General features: G+C 45.8%; 2 protein-coding genes across 3 annotated transcripts in view; one reads left to right on the top strand and one right to left on the bottom strand.

Annotated features, from left to right (window-relative positions):
• FGD5 (FYVE, RhoGEF and PH domain containing 5) overlaps positions 1–23,195 on the top strand; it is a 124,711-nt gene that overhangs the window by 27,062 nt on the left and 74,454 nt on the right. The gene's annotated exons all lie outside the window — the stretch shown is intronic.
• On the bottom strand, positions 19,438–19,798 carry LOC110569307 (small nuclear ribonucleoprotein G-like). The gene has a single exon (XM_064362156.1). It carries the CDS (start codon positions 19,796–19,798, stop codon positions 19,568–19,570), a length of 231 nt encoding a protein of 76 aa, XP_064218226.1. The 3' UTR covers positions 19,438–19,567.

Below are 23,195 nucleotides of genomic sequence, written 5' to 3' on the forward strand. Positions count from 1 at the left end.
TCTGTTTCTCAACACCAGGAAGTGAGAAATGTACAGGCTTCTCTAGAGTTGGGGAATTCATTTCACCTCCCTGAGCCTCAGCCTCCTTGGCTGTAACATGGAAATGCTGCTGGATGCCTCATAGAGCTGTCGTGAAGGTCATGTTATGTGAAGGGTGCTTTTTAGACCACAGCCAGTGCACAAATCGTAGCTCTGTTTGTGGTCTGGGACCTGCTGTGTCACCTGGTGAGGGTGGGGGCTGTCCCAGAAGGTTTGGCTGTCATCAGACCTTCCCCTCCCGCTGCTTTGGAATGACTCTCACCTCCCAAGATAATCCAATTAATAGTGAGTGTTTAGAGGACCAGAGGCGGGGGATCCTGCCTCAGGGACACAGCACAGGGCACAGAGGTCTCAACAATACAGAGCTCTGCCACAGAGGAGGAAATGGTGCTACTGGGACAGTCCAGAGGGAGAGAAATTTGACAGTCCATTTTGATTCATAACCATTTTTTAAAAATGTTTTACAAAAAGCCACAGGCACTCCCAAAATTCAGATCTGCAGGGAAAAATCAAATCTCACATCAAGTCCTGGTTCTCCATCCCCCTGCCTAGTTACTGCGTCCATGTGCAGACGTGCACAGGGAACACAGACACACATTTATATTTATATTTCTTTTTTCTTTTCGTTCTTTCTTTCTTTCTTTTTTTTTTTTTTTTTTGAGATGGAGTCTCGCTCTGTTGCCCAGGCTAGAGTGTGCAGTGGCTTGATCTCAGCTCACTGCAACCTCAGCCTCCTGGGTTCGAGCGATTCTTCTGCCTCAGCCTCCCGAGCAGCTGAGACTACAGGCGTCTGCTACCACACCTGGCTAATATTTGTATTTTTAGTAGAGGCAGGGTTTCACCGTGTTGGCCAGGCTGGTCTTGAACTCCTGATCTCAAGTGATCTGCCCACCTTGGCCTCCCAAAGTGCTGGGATTATAGGCATGAGCCACCACGCCCGGACTACATTTATATTTATATCACCCTCCCCCAACCCTCTACTTTTTCTTTTTTTTTTTTTTTTTTTTTTTTGAGAAGGAGTTTCGCTCTCGTTACCCAGGCTGGAGTGCAATGGCGCGATCTCGGCTCACCGCAACCTCCGCCTCCTGGGTTCAGGCAATTCTCCTGCCTCAGCCTCCTGAGTAGCTGGGATTACAGGCACGCACCACCATGCCCAGCTAATTTTTGTATTTTTGGTAGAGACAGGGTTTCACCTTGTGATCAGGATGGTCTCAATCTCTTGACCTCATGATCCACCCGCCTCGGCCTCCCAAAGTGCTGGGATTACAGGCGTGAGCCACCGCGCCCGGCTCCTCTACTTTTTCTAGACATAAATGGAAGCATAGTGAACATACTCTTCTGGATCTTACTTTTGTTACTTTACAGATTGCTCCCTGTCAGGGCAGGCAGATCCACTCCCATTCTTTTTAATGACTATAAGGAATTCCAATATCTACTCACCTATTGGTAGACACTGAGTTATTTCCAGCCTTCTGCTGCTCTAAAAATGGTGCAGTCAGTAGCTTTATCCATATTTACACGCATTTATGAACATATCTAAAGGTAAAAATAAAAACCAACCAACCTACCCACCACTGTGACATAATCACGATGAGCGTTGGGTTGTGTTTTCTTGCCATGTGTGAGTGTATGTAGGATGTGTTTTACGTGGGTGTGCCCTGTCATGCCCAAGATCTCTTGCTTATTTTATTTAATTGTGTATCATGAATGTTTGCCTGTATTTTAAAATAACTTACTAGATTAATAAAAGTTACTCTCAGGCAGTCTGTGGTAGGCTCGGCAGACAGCAGTAGCAGGTGACTGCGAATGCTCCATTGAATGGTTGTGCCCCGATCGGTGTGCTCCTGTCCTTTCATGATGTATTTAGAGTGCTTGTGATATTTGGCTGTTTTGTAAAGAACACTCAAATGCGCCTATTTGTAATTGAAGCTTTTCCAGCATTTGGGTGTATTTCCATGGGAGAGATGGCAGGGTCAGAAAGGTGCTGTGTGTTGCCAAAGTGCTCTGCAGTGGGGCTGCCCGGCCATCCTGCTCGGCTGGGCCCATCTGAGATGGGAACTGTGCTGTCACCCAGAGGTGGTGAGGAATCATCGTGAAGATGATTCACACAAGTGAAGACAGAGGGAGTTACTGTCTTAAAGCGTTACATGCAGGATGAGCATTTACTGTTTCTGAGCCACCTCTGTTCAGATGAGGTTGTCATGTGCCTAGGAACGTTGGGGGCCACTGGGATAAATGCTGCCCTGCCCCGGTTTGTATCAAATTATGGAGGATTGATGAGCAAAGATGGGTCTGTGAATAATTCAAGATTCTGAGACACAGAATGGATTACTGGAGAGAGGAGGGAGATGAATAGCCTCAGTTAAGGATCAGGCTTTTTTTTTTTAGCATAAGATTTCAGAAAAGATACAAGAAAAGTCACAGCTATAGGGGATGGGTGTAACTGACAATTGTCCTTTCTCCCCTGTCTAGGAAGGACACAGGTGGGGGCAGGGCTTTGGAGCAGTCTGTCAGGCTGGCATCTGAGTGCGAAGGGAACAGTGTGAGTGGGGGTGGGATGCATGCCCCAGAACACCCCTCTCTTGCCTGCTTCATGCACATTTCCACTCACTCCTTCATGAGTGCTTACTCTTGGGGGTTTAGAAGCCCCCCACCTACTCTCCCAGGGTGCAGGGTCTTGGGCACTGGCCCTCGGCAGTCCTTTCTTTCCAGCAAGGACTCAGGCAGCTGCTGAGATCCAGATGTTTGGCTTCCATCTCTGCTCGGCACAGTGCTCTGCCTGAGAGTGAGGTCTGGGGTGTGCTTTTGTCCTGAAAAGGCATCCCAGCTTGGGCAGCTGCAGCTTGCTGGGACCCAGCGAAATAGAACTACACGTCCCCATGTTGAAATGCCAAGTTGTCCTCAGACCAACTCAGGGGTGTTTGCAGCCAGGCCCTTCCACCGTTTCCCTCTGAGGAGTCCAAGGGGAGCTTCTTAAACCTCAGGCCTCAGGACCACAGCCACGTCCCTCACTCCCTCAATATGTGGCCAGTGCCTGGTGGCTGGAAGTGACTTTGCTAGGGGACCAGTGTCTAAACCCCCACTGGATCCCCACCCCCGTGCATCTCAGGCTTGGAGGGTGCACACTGCCTTCCCTCAATGCCAGCTCTCCGGCCAAGGTTCAGAGCCCACCTCAGAGCCTCCCACACTGGTCAGGACCCATTCTTTAGCTTCCCTCTGTTTTCCTCGGCATGCCCTTGGTCATGCTGTCCCTTCACTCTTTCTGCGTGTTCAGATCTTCCCCAGGGCACACCCTCTCCCTGAAGCCTTTATGCTGTCTTTGGGCAGGTGGTGATAGCTCGGATGTTGTCTGGATTTTTCCAGCAGCTTCCTTGTCCTTCTCGGATAGCTTTTGGAATCCTCTGCCGTCCTCCCTGTTGGGGCTGTGTGTGTTATCCTGTTGCAATTCCTGCTAGACTGTATTCTTCTAGGGAGCAGAGACTTGTCTTCTTCCTCATTCACAGTCTAGCAAGTGTCTTGCCTCTTGGATACTGTGTGTGCGGTGTGAGGATGGGTGGGTGGTGGGTGACAGGTGGGTGTCATACACCGGCCCCTCTGTCTGTGGAGCCACCTTGTCTAAGCTAGATTGCTGCAGTGAGACCTCGGAGCTGGGCCTCCTCCTCACTGTGGCAATAGAAAACAGAAGTGTATTTTTAAGTGTTTGTTATATTTATCAAATGAAGTCTTACATTTCTTCTTAATTTTAAAATCCCAAGAGTTGAATACTTGATACTTCTTCAAGAAAAAGAGAATCTAAATTGAGTTGCTTTTTTTCTCATGTTTGACATTTTGCTTGATTTATCTTTTTCTTTTTTAGACTGTGGCTCTTGATGAAAGGAAGGGTCCCCATTCGAATTTGGCACAGTATTTGGCACATAGCAGGGTCTCTATATATAGTGAACGGAATTGCACTGTGATCCACAGCATGAGAGCCCCCGGGGTCTCTGCAGCTTGGAGAGTGTCCTCTGTGTGTGCTGAGAGTGGGTTTTTAGCTCCAGAAGTCAAGGCTGATGTGTTGTGTCAGATGCCCTTGCTGCCATGGTCTTCTCTTAGCCTTGAATTCAGGGCCCTTCTCTGTAGATGCTCTCTCGGAGACAGACACTGACTCCACCCCAGGCTGTGCGGCAGGCATTGCAGGCAGCGTGCCATCCAGATGTCAGGTAGCTCTGCTTGGAATCTTCTGACCAGAGGAACTTTTTTTTTTTTTTTTTTTTGGTGACAGAGTCTTGTTCTGTTGTCCAAGCTGGGGTGCAGTGACGTGATCTCCGCTCACTGCAACCTCCGCTTCCCAGGTTCAAGTGATTCTTGTGCCTCAGCCTCCTGAGTAGCTGGGATTACAGGTGTGCACCACCATGTCCAGCTAATTTTTGTATTTTTCAGTAGAGATGGATTTTTGCCATGTTGGCCGGGCTGGCCTCAAACTCCTGACCTCAGGTGATCCGCCCACCTCAGCCTCCCAAAGTGCTGGGATTACAGGCGTGAGCCACTGTGCCCAGCCCCTAGGGTGCTTTTCTAACTTCCTTTGAAACTCACAGCAACCATGTGAGTTGGAAGGATGGCATTCCTGTCCCAACCAGACAAGTGAAGAAACTGAGGCTGACAAAAGAGAAGTGACTTGTCCAGGGTTGTACAGCTAGGGGAGCTGGGATTTGAAACTGAGTGTCTTGACCCTTTCAGCTGTAACATTTCTCACATCTTAATAGGGATTTTTAAAAATCTATATATATACTTATATATATATATATATATAAACCTGCATATATATGTGTGCGTGTGTGTATATATAATGCCTATTAAGATGTAAAAAAAAAATATATATGTATATATGCAGGTTTCCAGGCCCTTCCCCCAGACTTGGATTCACTGGATATGGGGTATGGCTGCGCAATCTGCATTTGTAACAGACTCCCCAGGCACTCCCAGGTTCCCCCTTAGGGGAACACTTCCCTGTACCACGTGTCTTCTTTACTAGCTGCATGGAAAAGTCACCGCCCCCACCTTGGTTAGTTCCATTCCAAGAATCTTGGGACCAAGTTGAAGGCAGGGGAGAAACAGCTTTGGGACCTGACTGACACTGCTGTATTTGTGCAAAAGAAGGGATGGGGAGAAGGGTCCCTTGGGGACGGCCAGACCAGACAGACAGACGTAGGTTGCAGTGCTGTCTGGCCTTTCAGTTGGCTTTGGCATAAAACCCAGGCTGCATATTTCACTGACAGTGTGACTTTGGGGTAGTCACTTCCTGTCTCTGTGCCTCAGTTTTCTCATCTATGAAATGGAGCTGATAATTCCTATCTCATAGACTTGTTGGGAAAGCTAAATTAGACAATGTCTAGAAGGAGCTAGCCCAGTGTTGTGCTCGAATCATAAGCCTACCCAGTCTCTCCTCAACAGACTGCACACATATCTTTTTCCTTCCTGGAAAGTCTTGCCCTCATCTCTCCTCTTAACCACATGCTACTGGTCTGGTCAGGTGCAGTAGCCCATGGCTGGTGTCCCATTATCTTCTAAGGTATGCAAGGAAGTCCCCATGCCTCAGTTCTGGAGTAGCAGGGACAGGTGGCCACCTCAGCTCAGCTTCTAACTTCCGTGCCTCCTGGGATTTGAGAGTTAGCAGAAATTCTGCCCCTGCTCACTCAGAAAATGCCTAGAGCTTCCGGGTTTTGGGTGGGTGTTTGTGTCCTCTTCTGTCACCTATACATGTGGAAAAAAAAGCCCTGATCCTTTTCACCCCACTGCAGGTTCTTTCCATTGTAAGGGTTCCGAAGGCAGATAGGGACTCTCCTTTCCACCCTTGGATTGGGGTGGACTGCAGGAAGGGTTTCATCCAGCTGCATTCAAAATCATCTTCAACTTGCTGGCCACATCGACCCCTAACTTATTTTGCTCTGAAGAGTTTAAGTTAAAACTACTGAAGTTATTCACTTTGAGGTTGGAAGGGACCTTTATTGATAGGGATGCCCTGCTCCTCCCCAGACGTTTCAGTTCTCAATAAGCCAGTGTTTGAATACTTCCAGGGGCAGGGTTCTTGCTCCCGCTGCAAGGCTGTTGTTGCAGTTTTAGTTTTTAGTTCCTCTCCCTACTCTGAAAGATTAAGAAATTTCCCTGAACTAAGGAGTCTGGGAACAGGTGATGCAGGCACGGTGAAGATAGCAGGACTCCATCTACTGAGACTGGGATGTGGGAGAGTTTATCAAGACAGAGACCCAGACCCTGGAGCCTAGTTATACTTGAAGGTGGACTTTGCATCAGAAACAAGATCTCCAGCACTGGGCTTCGTAGTCTTCCCCCCACAGGTCTGGAGTGGTGCTCACTGCAACATGTTTTGTTTTACAGAACTTTACAGTTTGAAAACTGCCTTATTAACATTTTATGTTCAGACCCTGGGTTACAGAATAAAGTTCCCCAGGTCCTCCCTGACTAGCGGCAGAATTAATTTCAGAATTGGGAGAGGGGCTGTGACTGAAGTTGGGGGGCAGGTGGCCCAGCAGGTAGACATGAAGGATTCAGGCCGAGGTGTGTACTGCTTAGAGGCTGGGTTTGGGACTGGGTGTAAGTACAGGAATGAGAACTCACACTCACCAAGCCCTGTGGTTTATTGACATAAAGTGACTGATTCTTAGAAAACCTCTTCCCTATTTGATGAAACTTCAAGCTTGTTTCACGCCGGAATTCTTTCCTGAGTCATTAACTAGGGGCACACCCGTCGTGTTAATTGAACCCGGGTGCCTGGTGCCATCTTCACATGGAAGAAGAAAATGCTTGAAATGTGGGGGAGGTGTGTGTGGTTTGGGGGCTCAGGGGCTTCTTTGGGCGGGTGAAAAATTGTACTAGTGAGGATGGGCTGAGGGAGGAGGACGCCATCCTCAGAGCTTTGATTTTTCAGCCCATCGCCTCTCTCCCAGTGCCTTCTTTTGTCCCAAGCCAGCATCATCTGTAGAGCGGGTGGTTTTCCCAGCTTTCTGTTGTCGTGGTCTCTGTCCTGGCATGTGGGGGAAAGGCTGTGCCAGCTAGCACCGCAGCCAAACTCTCAGAACCCATATTTCAAAGCAATTACTGACCAAAAAAGCAGGCTTAGTTGCATAGCTTATAAGTACTTCCAGACACCCAGCCACAGGCGTCAGAAACTGCTCACAGGACACCCCAGGTCCACGGAGAGTCACCTGGCATGCCCCTGTGCCGGATCCAGAGTCAAGAGCCACTGTCCGGGTCCTCTGTGTTTCGTGCAGGAGATGGGGAAGCGTTGTCGTACAAAGGGGAGACTTCCCAACTGTGGGGCCAGAGACCCCATTTCTACTGTGGGACCCAGGCCGTCACTCAGCCCCGCTGGGCTGTGCTTTCTTCTCTTTGTTGGAGGTGATGATGCCTACCGTACATGTTTGTGGGAAGCATCAACCATGATGAGAGATGTGGAGCTGTTTGTAGACTGTGAAGTGCTATGCAGATCTTAGCTGGGCTGTAAAGAAACCCTGTTCGGCCTGTTCGTAGAGCTGAAGGCAACAGGTTTAAGACAAATCAAAGGAGGCTGAACTTAGGGGTCCACCTCCATCCCTCTGTTTTGTCATCTGTGATATGGGAATGCTGACCGCCTGCTGGGAGAGTTGTTCTAAGGAGTGAATGAGATCCTGCTGGTAAGCACTTGGCCAGGACTTGGCATACGGAAGCTCCCAATGTAGCCAGATTATTAACACCATACTGACAAAGACTTTCAGGGTTTATCCTCGAAGATGAGTTTCTGTGACGATTTGTTTAGAAATGCCAACCTCCACCTTAAACACCTAACGTATCACCTAGAAATTTTTTTTTTTGAGACGGAGGCTCGCTCTGTCACCAGTTTGGAGGGCAGTGGTGCGATCTCGGCTCACTGCAACCTCTGCCTCCTGGGTTCAAGTGATTCTCCTGCCTCAGCCTCCCAGATAGCTGGGACTATAGCCACCTGCCACCACGCCCAACTAATTTTTGTATTTTAAATAGAGACGGGGTTTCACCTTGTTGGCCAGGATGGTCTCGATCTCTTGACCTCGTGATCTGCCCGCCTCAGCCTCCCAAAGTGCTGGGATTACAGGCGTGAGCCACCACGCCCGGCCTCAACTGCTTTTCTGTCTGTTGTCTCGCTTCACTTCCTGTCCACCCATGAGGTAGGGCAGGGTTTTAGTCTCCATTTTATAGCTGAGGAAACTGAGGCACAGAGGAGTGAAATGTTTTTGTCCGAGATCATGGGATGAGTTACTGGTAGAGCAAGAGTCTCCTGACTCCCAGAACGGTGCTTCTAACCTTGAACTGCTTTGAAGTTGGAAAGCTGAGCCCAAAATGCATCCCTGGTAGGATGGAGACCTGGAAACCCCAGAGTCTGTCTTGGTTGGAGCTTTCAGTAAGCATTAAAAACAGAAACAGCAACATAGCTCTATGTGTTCTCGGTATTTTATATATATCACTTCACTAAATCTTCACAGCAACCTAGTGAGGTCTGTATTATTATCCCTGCTTTACTGATGAGAAAACTGAGGCACAGAAAACTTGCCCAGGGTTGTATAGCTGGTAAGTGGCAGAGAACCAAGTTTTGGAAACCTAGGCAGGCCGGCTGGAGTCTGAAGACCTCCCGGGTATTCTCACCTTTGAGAGCTCCATGTGCCATGGTCAGGAGATCAGGCGCTGAGGTGTAGGGATGAGCAAGTCATAACCCTCCTTTGGCTGCAGACTTGCTGTGTAGCCGGGGACAAACGCCTCCCCTCCTCTCTGAGCCTTGTGTTGTCCATCTGTGGCATGGGGGCAGCTCTAGGAAAGGGTGGCCTTTCTCTGGGTCCCTGGGAAGGCCTGCAGTGTGGAGTGGCTAGCTGGAGGCCCAGGCCAGCCATTGTTGCCGACGGGGCTCTGTCAGCCGCAGGGTGTGGCCCCAACACTGCCAGGTCCTCCCCAGGGAGGAAGTGTCAGTGTTTACAGGAAATGCAGGACAAGGCCTGAGAGGTGGGTGGAGGAGGGGCAGCCAGCCACTGTGAGCCCCGAAGACCCGTCTGGGCTCTGGTGAAGCCAAGGGCGGGTGCCTCTCTTCTCACCCTTTGGATGAGGCTTTTCGTTGTTGTGGAAGGAAAAAGTCCCACTTCCCGGGCAGCCCTGCCCTTCCTGCCCTTCCTGCCCTTCCCGCCCTTCCCCGCACCTCTTCCCTCCAAGACTGCCACACCCCAAATGCCTGAACCCCAGGACAGCTGACCCCTTCTGCCAGGAGGCACCTGAGAGCTGTGGAAATCCGCTCTGCTTTCTCATCTTTCCCTCTGGCCCTCACGGTCCCCACCTGTTAAGTAGGTAGCTTACCGCAGCCCTGACTAACACCGCAAGGCTCACCGCCCTCATGGAGTGCAGAACCCAGATGGGAGAACCAAGATGCAAAAAGGCCAGGCCAGCCCCCTGCAGCCCTGGAACCCACGGGGTACAGGTTAGGCACCTCACTTACACCACCAAAAGCTTCCTTAAGAAGTATGTGCAAATTAAAATCTTATAAGAAATGGGCTCTATGTTGATTATACTGATAGTATATAGGTTATTTTTTAAATAAAAATAAAAAAGACTATAAATTAACCCATAGAACCTTGAAAGGTACCTACTCATGCAAGTGTAGGACCTAAAGCTTAAGCCTCATTAGCTTAACTAGTGGTCAGGGAGGGCTTCCTGGAGTAGGAGGTAAGGGTTGAGCTGGCCCTGGAAAGGAGGGGACCCTGAGCCCTGGCTGGTGTGAGAAGTCAGATTAGCTCAGATCAGCAAATAATTCCCAGGCATCTATTCTCAGCTGGGCTCTAGGGACTAGCAGAATCAGATACAGCCCCTGCCTTCAGGAGCAGGGTGGATTTATAGGGTCTTAGAGCCCTTGGCAAAGGGTGGCATCCTCTGAAAATGCTGCTTCTGTGTTTGGAGTAAAGGAGGCAGGTAGAGTTGGGGAGGACCATACGAGTAACATGACAAGAGCGTGTGTGCACTATCGTGTGTCTGGGTTCAAGCATGAGGCTCTTGCCTCAGTGTGTCCATCTCTGTCTGGCCCTGTGCAGTTAATTTCCTCTGCAGCCCCCATCCAGGCATCCCACTCCAGCCACAGGTGATGCTCTTGTTCATGTGTGTCAAAAGGCCTGCACCCACCTGCCCTGCAGGTGCTCTGCAGATACCCCTCTGTGTCCTGGCACCTCTTACACATTTTCATGCCTTGTGGGCTGGAAGTCCTCTGCCCAGCACAGAGGAGGTGACAATGAACCAAATGAATGAATGTGTCCAGTGTGTGGGTCCAGCCATGGGCCATCTGCTTATAGTTTTGTCTGAGAGAGGTTGATAGAAGGGGAATATAGCAGAGTGGACTTTGGGTGGGTCATTTAACCTCATGAGGCCTCCATTTCTCCCAATGAAAGATGAGTATAATAATAGTGCTTACCTCACTAAGTGATTGAAAGGATCAAATGAGAGAGCCCCTGGGATGTGCTCAGCTCAGTACTCAATAAATGAATAAATACAGTAGAAGTTGCACAGACTCGTGGTTAGAGGGGGAGCTCTGAAACCACATTCCCTGTGTGCAGATCCCGGCCTTGAACGTAGCCTCTCTGCACCTGTTTCTCCATCTATAAAATGGAGCTGTTAATGTCTACAGGATACAGTGGTTGGGAGGAAGCCATAGAACACCTGGCACATAGTAAACCCTAAAGAATGTTGGCTTCTATGTCTGCTGTTGCTGCTGCTGTTATTATTGGCTGGCTGTGTCTGTGTGGAAGGGAGGGGTGGGAGAAGGGGATTGTTATTCAGACCACCATACTCAGAAACCACAGGCTGCCCCTCTCATAGCTCCTGGCAGCTTCAGATGTGGTGTGTGGTGATTAAATTATAGTGTCCTCCATGAATCTCCAGCCGCCGCATCCTCCCCAGCTGCCCAAGGCAGGAGCATGACTCCCGGCCCTCCCTGCTTCGCCTGTGGTCTGGGTTCCTCTGAATCCCAGAGCAGGGGTGGCAGGAGAAAGATGCGTCTGAGTTTCCTCCTGCTTTGGGCTGGAGTTAGGTGCTCAGGACCTCCAACCGTAGAGCTCATCTTGTGGATGAGGAAACCAAGGCAGTCCTCACCACCGCTCCTTCAGCATCAGCTGAACCTGTGGGAGAACCAGATCCAGCCCATGGGGTGCCTCTCCCTCTCCACCCCCAGCCGTATTCCTAGTGATTTAAAAGCATGGCCTGGTGATGAAAGAGACTCATTTGTCTCCTAAGACTCGTCTGGCCACGGTGTTCTCAGCAGTGGCAGCACCTGTGATGCCATTTCAGTGTGAGCCAGGCACTGTGTTGTGTGTGCACACAGAGACACATGCCCTCACTTGGGGGCTGGTGGGGGGAAGTCACCTCCATCAGCTGGGATGAGATGGGGAAACTGGGATAGGACAGTCATTTGTTGGGCACCTACTGTGTGCGCTTTGTGGAGGTCACAGAAATGCATGGGAAGCCCATGACTGCTACCTTCAAGGAACTTCAATATAGGAACATAAATAACTGTAGTCATTGTGGTAAACTGCAACGGGAGCCCCTCCTCCTGGAGAGACAGAAGGCTTCTTGGAAGAGGTGGTATTTGGGTTGGACCTTGGCTGGGGGATGGGAGGGATGGTGTTGGGCAAGTGGAGGAGAGGGTGGGAAGGAATTTGGGAACAGTCTTGGAAGGAGCATAGATGGGATAGTGCATTTGCGTGTGTGCGTGGGCCAGGGAGATGGTTTGGCCACATAGGATGGTCAGTAATGCCAAAGATGTGGCAGGAATCACTCGAGCCAAATTCCACAGCTTTGGACATAAAGCCACAGGACATCGTGGTGGGAAGGGCTTTGGAGGTCCTCTAGCTCTCTTACTTTACAGATGGGGAAACAAAGGCCCTTGGAGGAGAAGGGGCCCACACTGGTGACAGAGGTAGAACCGGAACCCAGGTCTCTTAAGTGTTGAGGAGCTCTGCCTGATGAATTCAGACTGGCCTTTAGCTCAGATGGATTCTAGTAAAATAAAACCAGCAGGTCCTATGCTAAACAGGTTGTATACCTCATTTATAGCCATCATCTCATCTGATACCCACATAGACCCTGGGAATGTAAGGACTGAAATCATCTCCATTTTACAGATGAGAAAACTGAGGCAGGCAGGTTAAGCAACTTAACCTTAGGACATTGGGCTGCTACATGGCAGAACTGGATCTTGGCATCAGACAGTCAGATCCCAAAATGTGTGTTCTTTACCACTGTCCTCTACTGCAGTCCCAGAGATGACCAAAAGTTAGGGCTAGTGGTCATGGCTAGGCCAGGCCTGTGAACCAACAGTGTGGTAGAAAATCGGGCCCCGGCCTCTCTGCCCACATGACTACCCCAGGGTGCCCAAAGCACTTCCGGTGTCCCAAAGCCAGATCCTGAGACACCATGGGTTTGTGGCTCTGGCTTACTCATTTTTCTCGAATGTTACCTCTTTATGTTATAATTTTATGAGGTTCATGAAGATCTAAAAGTTTACATTTCCCCCCCTGGACTTCTGAGCCTCGCTTGAAAATAAAGTCTTCGTGGTCACAGTTATGTTTCCCTTTTTCTCTTTGGCAAGGAAAAACAGTGTTTGCTTGGGTTGGGGGGAAGCCGAGATGGAATCAGAAAAAACAGAATTATTTGAAAATTCCTATAAAGCCACTTCAAACCTACGAGGATGGCTAAGATAAAAAAAGACAGACAATAACAAGTGTTGGCAAGGCTGTAGAGAAATTAGAAGCCTCACACACTGCTGGTGGGAATGTAAAATGATGCAGCCTCTTTGGAAGACAGTCTGGTAGTTCTCAAAACATTAAATAAAGATTTGTTATATGACCCAGCAATTCCACTTCTAGGTATATGCCCAAGAGAAAGAAAAATATGTCTGTATAAAAATTTGTACATAGATATTCACAGCTGCATTATTGTAATAGCCAAAAAGAAATAATTCAAACATCTATCAGTCGAATGGATAAACAGTATGATCTATCCATACTTTGGAATATTATTCAGCCATGAAAAGGAATGAATAGCTGACACATGCTACAAATTGGATGGACCTGGAAAACACACTGAGTGAAATAATCCAGACACAAAAGGCCTCGTGTTGTATGATTTTATGTAATGAAATGTTGAGAGTAGGCAAATCCATAGAGACAGGAAGTAGACTAGTGGTTGCCAGGGGCTGAGGGGCCTAGAGGGGAATGAGAGTGATTTCTAAAGGGCATGAAGTTTCTTTTTGGAGTGATGAAAATGTTCTAAAATTAGATAATGGTGTTGGTCTCGCAACTCTTTTGATATACCAAAAAGCACTGAATTGCATTTTAAAGGGGCAAATTTTGTGGTATGTGACTCATATCTCATTAATGCTGTTATAAAAAGAAAAATCCTTCTAAAACCATTGATGCTGCTGCATTTTAAGAGGAGGGGTGGGGATGTCTCAGGTCAGAAAACAAGGATGAACTTTTGTTTTTACTTAGTGAGAAATGGAAATTGAATTTTTTTTAAAGTCTCTCCTTCAGTCATGTTTCTGGGAACCATTACAAGGCTATCCCTTGGCTGACCCTGGGTGCGGGATGCATTCTCTCCTAGAAGCGTGAAGAGGCCTTCACTTCAGGCATGAGGAGGCACCAGGCAGGCAGCTGCTCTCAGGGCCTGGCCCCCAGGCTGTGGAGTGCGTGCGTCTGGTCTCGGCACACAGTTTCATATCTGTGGGTGTTTTGTGCTTTGACCCATGAGTGCAGCCTCCACCTCAGTTTTATAGATGTTGAAACTGAGGCCCACCCAGGACAGCCACGACATAACCCAGATGATGCAGGGGTTACTGGGGACTCTCCACAGCATCACATTTGCGCTGTGCCTTGTCATTGGTGCTCCCAGTTACAGTGCAAATGATAGCTCCATCTGCAGAGATCACAATGTCCCTGTGAGGAAGTAGACAAGGAAGCATCAGAGCAGAAGGAGCCACTGGGGAAGTTCTGGAGGGACCGTTTAGTACTGGGAAGGTGCTGGGGTACTGAGAGGTGAAGGATTCAGCAAGGGAATGGAGCAAATGTGTGAGGGTTTAGAAATCCCTTAATCCTAGATCCAGCCCTCCCCTCCCTCCACTTACAAGCTCTTTCAGCTATTCTCCTAATTGGGATAGTCGTTCTCGCCAGCCTGTCTCCTCCATCTCAAACTTTCCAGCTCCCAGAGAGCTCAGCCCCGAAGCCTCCTTCCCCTCCCTCCTGGACTGGTGAGCTTCTGAAAGGTCCCAGCCTGTCTCGTAGGGGCTGGGAGAAGTTACGTCTGCAATCTGGCCCCGTCCACATGAATCTCTGCACCAGTGAGGACAGAATTTGATGCTGGAGCACCCACTGAGATTCCCAGGGGGGGAAAGCATTCTTTTTTTTTCTTTTTCTGCAAGTTATTAGGCCCTTTTGGCTGTGTTCAGAGTCATGGCTCCCAATGAGTGTTCCAGAGGATGGAATTAAATGGTCAGAGTTGGACAGCGCCAGGCCGTGTTACACAGCGTTCGTCTCCCCACGTGGAGGCACATGTCTTTTATAACTCTAGGCTGCCTAAAAGGACTAGGCTCATTTGGAGGGTCATTTAAGGTAATAGGCTCTGGGCAGCTTTAATTGATGTTCCCTTTACAGCACAAGTGGACTTAGAGGGTGGATACAGCCCCAGGGAGACAAGGCGGGGGTTTAGAACTTGGCCCTTCTGCAGGCTCTTCAGAGCTGGCCAGAAAGGACCTGCTATATGTCAGGCTGTGGCCGCTTTCACCGTCGTGTTCTCATTGACTCCCACAGTGAACCTCCATAGTTATCACCACTTTATAGGTCAGAAACAGAGAGGTTGAGTGGCTTGCCTAAGGTCACACAGTGACTCTCTTCTGTCTGATGCCAACATTCTAGGCTACTTGGTCACTAAATTTACAATGCCCGATTACATGGTCATTTTCCTGTTTTCCCAGAATGTGACTTCCCAGGTAAACTTCTTGAGTGGTGGCACCATATTACCCGTGTAATGACCACATGACTAGAATTTCCTGGAAAGATCCCATTCAAGGTAAAATAGACCATTGGCCCTTTATTTTTTGTTTCATTCATTCATTCACTCATTTATTGAGACAGGAGCTTACTCTGTCCCCCAGGCTGGACTGCAGTGGCATGATCATCTCTCACTGCAGCCTCGACCTCCTGAGCTCAAGTGATCCTCCTGCCCCAGCCTACCGAGTAGCTAGGACTACAGGTGTGCACCACTGCATCCAGCTAGTTTTTAAATTTTCTGTAGAGCTGGGAGGTCTTGCTGTGTGGCTAGGGCTAATCTTGAGGACTCCTGGGCTCAAGCAATCCTCCTGCCTCTCCCTTCCAAAGAGCTAGGATTACAAGTGTGAGCCACCAGGCCTGGCCCTCTTTTATTTTTAAATTGGAAAATAATAATTATACATATGCATTAGGTCCATAGTGATATTTTGATATATGTAATTTACAGATCAGATCAAGGTAGTTAGCATACCATCTTCTCAAACACTGATCATTTCTTTGTGTTGGGAACATTCAGTATCCTCCTTCTAGCTATTTGAAACTATATAATATATGATTGATAACTGTAGTCCTCCTACAGTGCTATAGAACCCTGGAACTTATTCCTCTTATCTGGCTCTAACTTTATATTCTTTAACACATCTCTCCCTGTCCCCACCTTACTCCTACCCTTCCCAGCCTCTAGTATCCTATGTTCCACTTTTTACTTCTGTGAGATCAACTTTTTTTAAAATTTGCACATATGAGTGAGAACATGCAATATTTAACTTTCTGTTCCTGGCTTATTTCACTTAACATAATGTCCTCCAATCCCATCCGTGTTGCCACAAATGACAGGATTTCTTTCTTTTTTATGGGTGAATAGTGTTCTGTTGTGTATGTATACCACATTTTCATTATCCACTCATCTGTTGTTAGATACTTAGGTTGATTTCATATCTTGGCTACTGTGAATAGTGCTGCAGTAAAGATAGGGGTGCAGATGTCTCCTTTTCTTTGGATATATACTGATTTCCTTTTCTTTGAATAAATGCCCAGTAGTGGGATCGCTGGATCATGTGGTAGTTCTATTTGTAGTTTTCTGCGGAATCTCCACACTGTTATAATGGCTCTACTGATTTACATTCCCATCAGCAGTGTAGAAGAGTTCCCTTTTCTCCACATCCTTGCCAGCACTTGTTATCTTGTGTTTTTTTGATAATAGCCATTCAATAGATGTGAGATATTTCATTGTGGTTTTGATTTGCATTCCCTGGTGATTAGTGATGTGAGCATTTAAAAAATATACTTGTTGGCCATTTGTATGTTTTCTTTTTTTTTTTTTAAGAAAGAAAGAAAGAAAAAAAAAGAGGAAGAAAAAGGAAGAGAGAGAGAGAGAATGGGAGTATTGCTTTCTTGCCCAGGCTAGAATGCAGTTTAGTAATGGGTATTGAAAACCTCTTTTATACCAATAATTGTACTTAATGATGTAGACAGGAAGGAATAAGGGAAGAAAATAACAAACAAGCAGCCAACCAATATTTCATTTAAACCTATGAAATGCTATGCGATTACTGAGGAGTGATTTACTTCCAATTATATAGTCACTTTTGGAATAGGTGTGAGGTAGTAATGTATGTTTTGTGTATTTGAAGTGGAGAGTTCTATAAATGTTTATTAAGTTTACTTGTTCCGGGTCTGAGTTCAAGTCCTGGATGTCCTTGTTAATTTTCTGTCTCGTTGATCTATAGAATTGTTAGCTCTTCTTGTTACATTGATCCTTTTGACATCATGTAATGTCCTTCTTTGCCTCTTTTGATCTTTGTTGCTTTAAAGTCTACTTTATCAGAGGCGAGAATTGCATCTCCTACTTCTTGTTTATTTGTTTATTTTTACTCTCTGTTTGGTTGATAAATCTTCCTCCTTCTCTTTGTTTTGAGTCTTTATGTATCGTTGCATGTGAGATGAGTCTGGATGCAGCATACAGATGGGTTTTGGCTTTTTATCCAATTAGAATATATATAAGTTTAATACTGGCATTTGATGCTAGCTGGCTGTTTTGCCCATTAGTTGGTGTAAATTTTTCATTGTGTTAATGCTCTTTGCTTTTTGATATATTTTTGGAAAGGCTGATATTGGTTGTTCCTTTATATGTATAGTGCTTCTTTCAGAAGCTCTTGTAAAGCAGGTCTGGTGGTGGTGAAATCTCTAAGTACTTGTTTGTTCACAAAAGATTTAATTTTTCCTTCGCTTATAAAGCTTAGTTTGGCTGGATATGAAATTCTGGATTGAAAGTTCTTTTCTTTAAGGATGTTAAATATTGGTCCCCACTCTTTTCTGGCTTGTAGGGTTTCTGCTGAGAGATCTGCTATAAGTCTGATAGGTTTCCCTTTATGGGTAACCTGACCTTTCTCTCTGGCTGCCCTTAGTATTTTCTCCTTCATTTCAGCCCTAATATATCTGGCAATTATGTGCCTTGGGGTTGGTCTTCTTGAAGAATATCTTTGTGGTGTTCTCTGTATTACCTGGAGTTGAATATTACCCTGCCTTGCTAGGTTGGGAAAGTTTTCCTGAATGATATCCTGAAGAGTATTTTCCAACTTGGATTCATTCTCTTCGTTACATTCAGGTACACCTATCAAACGTAAATTAGGTCTTTTCACATAGTCCCATATTTCCTGGAGACTTTGCTCATTCCTTTTTATCCTTTTTTCTCCAATCTTGTCTTCTCGTTTCATTTCACTGAGCTGGTCCTCGACTTCTGATATCCTTCCTTCTGCTTGATCAATTCGACTGTTTAAACTTGTGCATACTTCGTGAAGTTCTCGTGTTGTGTTTTTCAGCTCCATCAATTCACTTATATTCCTCTCTAAATTGTCCATTCTTGTTAACATTTCGTCAAACCTTTTTTCAAGGTTCTTAGTTTCTTTGCTTTGGGTTAGAACAAGTTCTTTTAATTTACAGAAGTTTCTTATCACCCACCTTTTGAAACCTGCTTCTGTTATTGGAACACACTCGTTCTCCATTAAGCGTTGTTCCGTTACTGATGAGGAATTGCGATCCCCTGTAGAGGGAGAGGCATTCTGATTTTGAGTATTCTCTGCCTTTTTAGGCTGGTTTCTTCCCTTCATTATATATTTATCCCTCTGTCGTCTTTGTAGTTACCAACTTTCTAAGTAGGTCTCTGAGTGGACGTCCAACTTGTTGATTCCCAGCGCTGAAATCTGAGCAATCCTCTGTGCCGACCAAAACAGCAGTGTTAAGATTGATGGTGCTTTTCTGCCCGGGAATCTCCAGACTCTGCACCAAGAACTGCCGCGCTAAGGCGCCAGCAAAACCGCCGCGCCGGCCACAAGAGTCGCCCTGGCGACCCGTGGGGCTCCTCCACTGGGAATCTCTTGGTCCATGAGCAACAAATAATCGTCTGGAAGTGTGGCGTCCTCTCGTTCTCTGCACTTTCACTGGGAGCTATGAGCCTGAGCTGCTAGTGATCAGCCATCTTGGATCTCTCTCCCTATATGTTTTCTTTTGAGAAATATCTGTTCAGATCATTTACCCATCTTTTTAATCAGACTTTTTTTTTCTGTTAAGACGTTTGAGTTTCTAATCTATTCTGGATATTTATACCTTGTCAGATGAGTAGTTTGCAGATATTTTCTCCCATTCTGTAGATTGTTTTTTTCATTCTTTTTTTCAACCATTCTGTTGATGGTTTCCTTTGCTGTGCAGATGCTTTGTAGTTTGATACAATCCCATTTGCTTATTTTTACTTTTGTTGCCTGTGTTTTTGAGGTCTTAGTCATAAAATATTTTCCCAAACCCATGTCCTGAAGCATTTCTCCTATATTTTCTTCTGCTAGCTTTATAGTTTTGAGTCTTACATTTAGGTCTTTGACCCCTTTTGAGTTGATTTTTTTATAGCATGAGAGATGAGAAGATCTATTTTCATTTCTCTACATGTGGATATTCAGTTTTCCCAGCACCATTTATTGAAAAGGCTGCCTTTTCTCCAATGAGTGTTCTTGGCACTTTTGTCAAAACATTAGCTGTCTGTAAATACATGGATTAATTTCTAGGTTTTCTATTCTGTTCTCTTGGTCTGTGTGTCTGTTTTTATTCCATGCCATGCTTTTTTGGTTACTATAGCTTTGTAGTATATTTTGAAATCTGATAATGTGATGCCCCCAGCTTTATTCTTTTGGCTCAGGATTGCTTTGGCTATTTGGGTCTTTTGTGGCTCCATGTAAATTTCAGAATTTTAATTTCTGTTTCTGTGAAGAATGTCATTAGTATTTTGATGGGGATTATGTTGAATCTGTAAATTGCTTTGGGTAAGTATTGTCATTTTTTTTTGACTATTACAAAAGTTTATTTAACAAAAAGTCTAATATGAAAATGTACATGACCTAATTTTTACATCATAGTAAAACAGGCCCTATGGAGAGAGGACATGGGTTTCTCCGCTGAACAGCCATTATTTATACTCGTTCCAAGGCTTCTAACATGATGATACTATTTCCTCGTATTACCACCATTCCAATATTGTTCTGTTGTCTGCTAGTCGCTATCTCCACACATTCATCTATCACAAGATTCATAAAGGGATCAAATCCCCGCGATATTCCTTGGACATGTCTGCCACCATTTAATTTCAATGATAACTTCTTGTCCATAAATTTTTTCAACTCGGGAGGGTGAGCTTTGCTCATGATGGCTACTCCGAGGGCACACAGAGGCCTTCAAGTATTGTCATTTTTACCATAGCAATTCTTCTGATCCATGAGCATCGAATGACTTTCTATTTGTTGGTGTCCTCTTTGATTTTTTTTTTTAATCATCAGTGTTTTATGGTTTTTCTTGTAGAAGTCTTTCACCTTCTTAGTTAAATTTATTCCTAGATTGGGATTTTCTTGTAGCTATTGTAAATGTAGTATTGTGAATTTTTTTGTAGCTCTTGAAAAATCATTCTCAGCTAGATTATTGTTCATATATGGAAATGCTACTGATTTTTATATTGATTATGTATCCTGCAACTTTACTGAATTTACCAGCTCAAAGAGGTTTGTGGTAGAATATTTAGGGTTTTCCATATATAACATTATGTCATCTGCAAACAGGGACAGTTTGACTTCTTCCTTGCCAATTTGGATGCCTTTTATTTCTTTCTCTTGCCTTATTGCTCTGGCTAGGACTCCCAGTACTATATTGAAGAATGGTGGTGAGAGTGAACACCCCTATTTTGCGTCAGTTCTTAGCTGAAGAGCTGGAAGCTAACAGAAAGATGTCAGCTGTGGGTTTATCATATATGGCCGTTATTGTGTTGAGGTACTTTCCTTCTACACCTAATTTATTGAGAGTTTTTATCATGAAGGGATGTTGAATAGTAGCAAATTATTTTTCTGTCCTTTAAACCATTAAAATAATGCTTAGAAATGTCATGCTGTTTTTTCTTCTAGAGACAGGGCCTTCCTCTGTCACCCAGGCTGCTGGAGTGCAGTGGTGTAACCAGCAGCCTCAGCCCCCCAGGCTCAAGCAGTTCTCCTGCCTCAGCCTCCCAAGAAGCTGAGGCTAATATCTGTAGGCATGAGCCACCACATTCAGCTAATTTTTTAATTTTTTTAATTTTAGAGATGGGAATCTCACTTTGTTGCCAAGGGAGGTCTTGAACTCCTGGCTTCAAGCGATCCTCCTACTTCAGCTTCCCAAAATGTTGGGATTACAGGCTTGAGCCACTGTGCCCTACTGAAATTTCATCCTTTTGGCCTCCAAACTGTATCTCTCAGATGTCCTTCCTCACTTACCATTCAGTAAAGTTTCAGATCCTGAGTCCTGGTTTGGGGCTTAAGAAAACATAGGCACTGGCCGGGCGCGGTGGCTCAAGCCTGTAATTCCAGCACTTTGGGAGGCCGAGGCGGGTGGATCACAAGGTCAAGAGATCGAGACCATCCTGGTCAACATGGTGAAACCCCGTCTCTACTAAAAAAAAAAAAAAAAAAAATACAAAAAAATTAGCTGGGCATGGTGGCACGTGCCTGTAATCCCAGCTACTCAGGAGGCTGAGGCAGGAGAATTGCCTGAACCCAGGAGGCGGAGGTTGCGGTGAGCCGAGATCGTGCCATTGCACTCCAGCCTGGGTAACAAGAGCAAAACTCCGTCTCAAAAAAAAAAAGAAAAAGAAAAAGAAAACACAGGCACTGAGCACTGGGTAACTGGGAGACCTCAGCAAGGAAACAGATATGAAGGTGTCTGTAAGTTGTAAGGTACTGTAGAGATTGGAGCCTTTCTACTGGTTCCAAACCACCCTTAGTGTCAGCCAGAGAGCAGAAAGATACCAGCTGTTGGAACGATGGGGCAGTCTGCATTTTCATCGTTCTGATGGGTTATTCCGATAAATTTATTTTATCTGATGCTGTCAAGCTATGGAAACAACACCATTAGCTAATATCTAATGAAGACCTTTTTTGTGTGACTTCTGAGTGCTTTTGTTGCATTGTTTGAATGAATCCTCTAAATAATCTATACCTGTATTACTATCACCCCTGTTTTATGGCTGAAACTGGAAAAAAAAAAAAAAAAAGCTGAGACATGGAGAGGTTAAGAAACTTGCTTGAAGTGGCACAGCTGAGATTCCACCCAGGCAGCCTGACTTCCGAGCCCACCTCTGAGACCAGAGAGTACAGTAAAGCACCCAGAGTACAGTGCAATGTGCTGCTGAAGAGGGTGGGCTCCAAAGACTGCACTGTACTCTCTCTGGGTTCAGAAGTCATTTGCACTGTGCTCTCTCTCAGGCCAGAGAAAATACTTTAGTCATCTTTGATCCCTCCATGTGTTAGCTCCATGAAGCAAGTGCTGAGCCATATTTGGTGAGTGAGTGTGAGGGTGTGGGTAGGTAGAAGGATGGTTGGCTGGATGGCTGAGTGAGTAGATGGAAGGATGGCTGGAAAGGTGAGTGGGTGGTCAGATGGATGGATGGATGGATGGATGGATGGATGGATGGATGGATGGATGGATGGATGGTTGGATGGTTGGATGGTTGGATGGATGGATGGATGGTTGGATGGTTGGATGGATGGATGGATGGATGGATAGATAGATGAATATATGGGTAGGTGAATGATTGGATAGGCAGATGGTTGGGTTAGAGAGCTTTTTCATATGTAATATATTGGTAGCCTCAAAGAATCCATCTGAAGACAACACCTCACCTAGTTATTACTATAATGGGCATTTTGACTAGAAAGGCTATAGACACTGTACCCTTAGTACAGAATCTACAACAGACGGCTCTTAATAGGATTTTTTTTTTTTGAATGAATGAATGAAAAACCAGGCAGGCACCAGATAGCTGAAAATATAGAGCCTTGCAGGCTTCCTTTGACCATACTGAGCAAAGCACTCATCTCAGAGGTTTCTGTTGACAGACTGGGGAGATAGATATGATGTGTAAGTGTTCCAGTCTTTTTCCCCAAGGGAAGACATGGTTACTTGCCCACGTCACAGGTTCTGCCTGAGTCTGTCAGAGCATTTGGGAAGAAGTTAACATCTCTCAGAGGTGTTTCCTTGCCCTGATATGATCAACCTGGTAGCACTACCAGCGCCCTTTGGAGCAGCTGTGTTGATAGTCTTTGTTTTAGTATCAGAATGTTTTGATTTGTTTATTTTACTACTGTGACTTCTGTTTAAGATGGGGTCTGTTGCTGTAACTTTTTCATTGACTCTGCAAAGGCATTAAATCATACTTGCTCTTTCATGTTGCGAAAGCATATTTTAAAGATGTTTCTAGACCTTTAAAATGTATTACTATTATTTTTGATTGACAAATCATAATCTTATACATTTATGGGGTACAATGTGATGTTTTAGTGTATGTATACAATGTGGCATAATTAAATCAAGGTAATTAACATATCCATCACCTTATCATTTTTATGGTGAGACCTTTGAAAGTTACTCTTAGTTGGCCAGGCGCAGTGGCTTGTGCCTTTAATCTTGGCACTTTGGGACGCCAAGGCAGGCAGATCTCTTGAGGTGAGGAGTTTGAGACCAGCCTGGCCAACATGGTGAAACCCCATCTCTACTAAAAAATACAAAAATTAGCCAGGCATG

The sequence above is a fragment of the Aotus nancymaae genome, unplaced genomic scaffold, assembly GCF_030222135.1.
Source record: "Aotus nancymaae isolate 86718 unplaced genomic scaffold, 86718_ANA_hifiasm-v0.15.2.pri h1tg000046l, whole genome shotgun sequence".
Lineage (NCBI taxonomy): Eukaryota > Metazoa > Chordata > Mammalia > Primates > Aotidae > Aotus > Aotus nancymaae.

Excerpts from the sequence above, each read along its gene's own strand:
- LOC110569307 (XM_064362156.1), bottom strand. The coding sequence starts at position 19,798 with ATGAGCAAAGCTCACCCTCCCGAGTTGAAAAAATTTATGGACAAGAAG.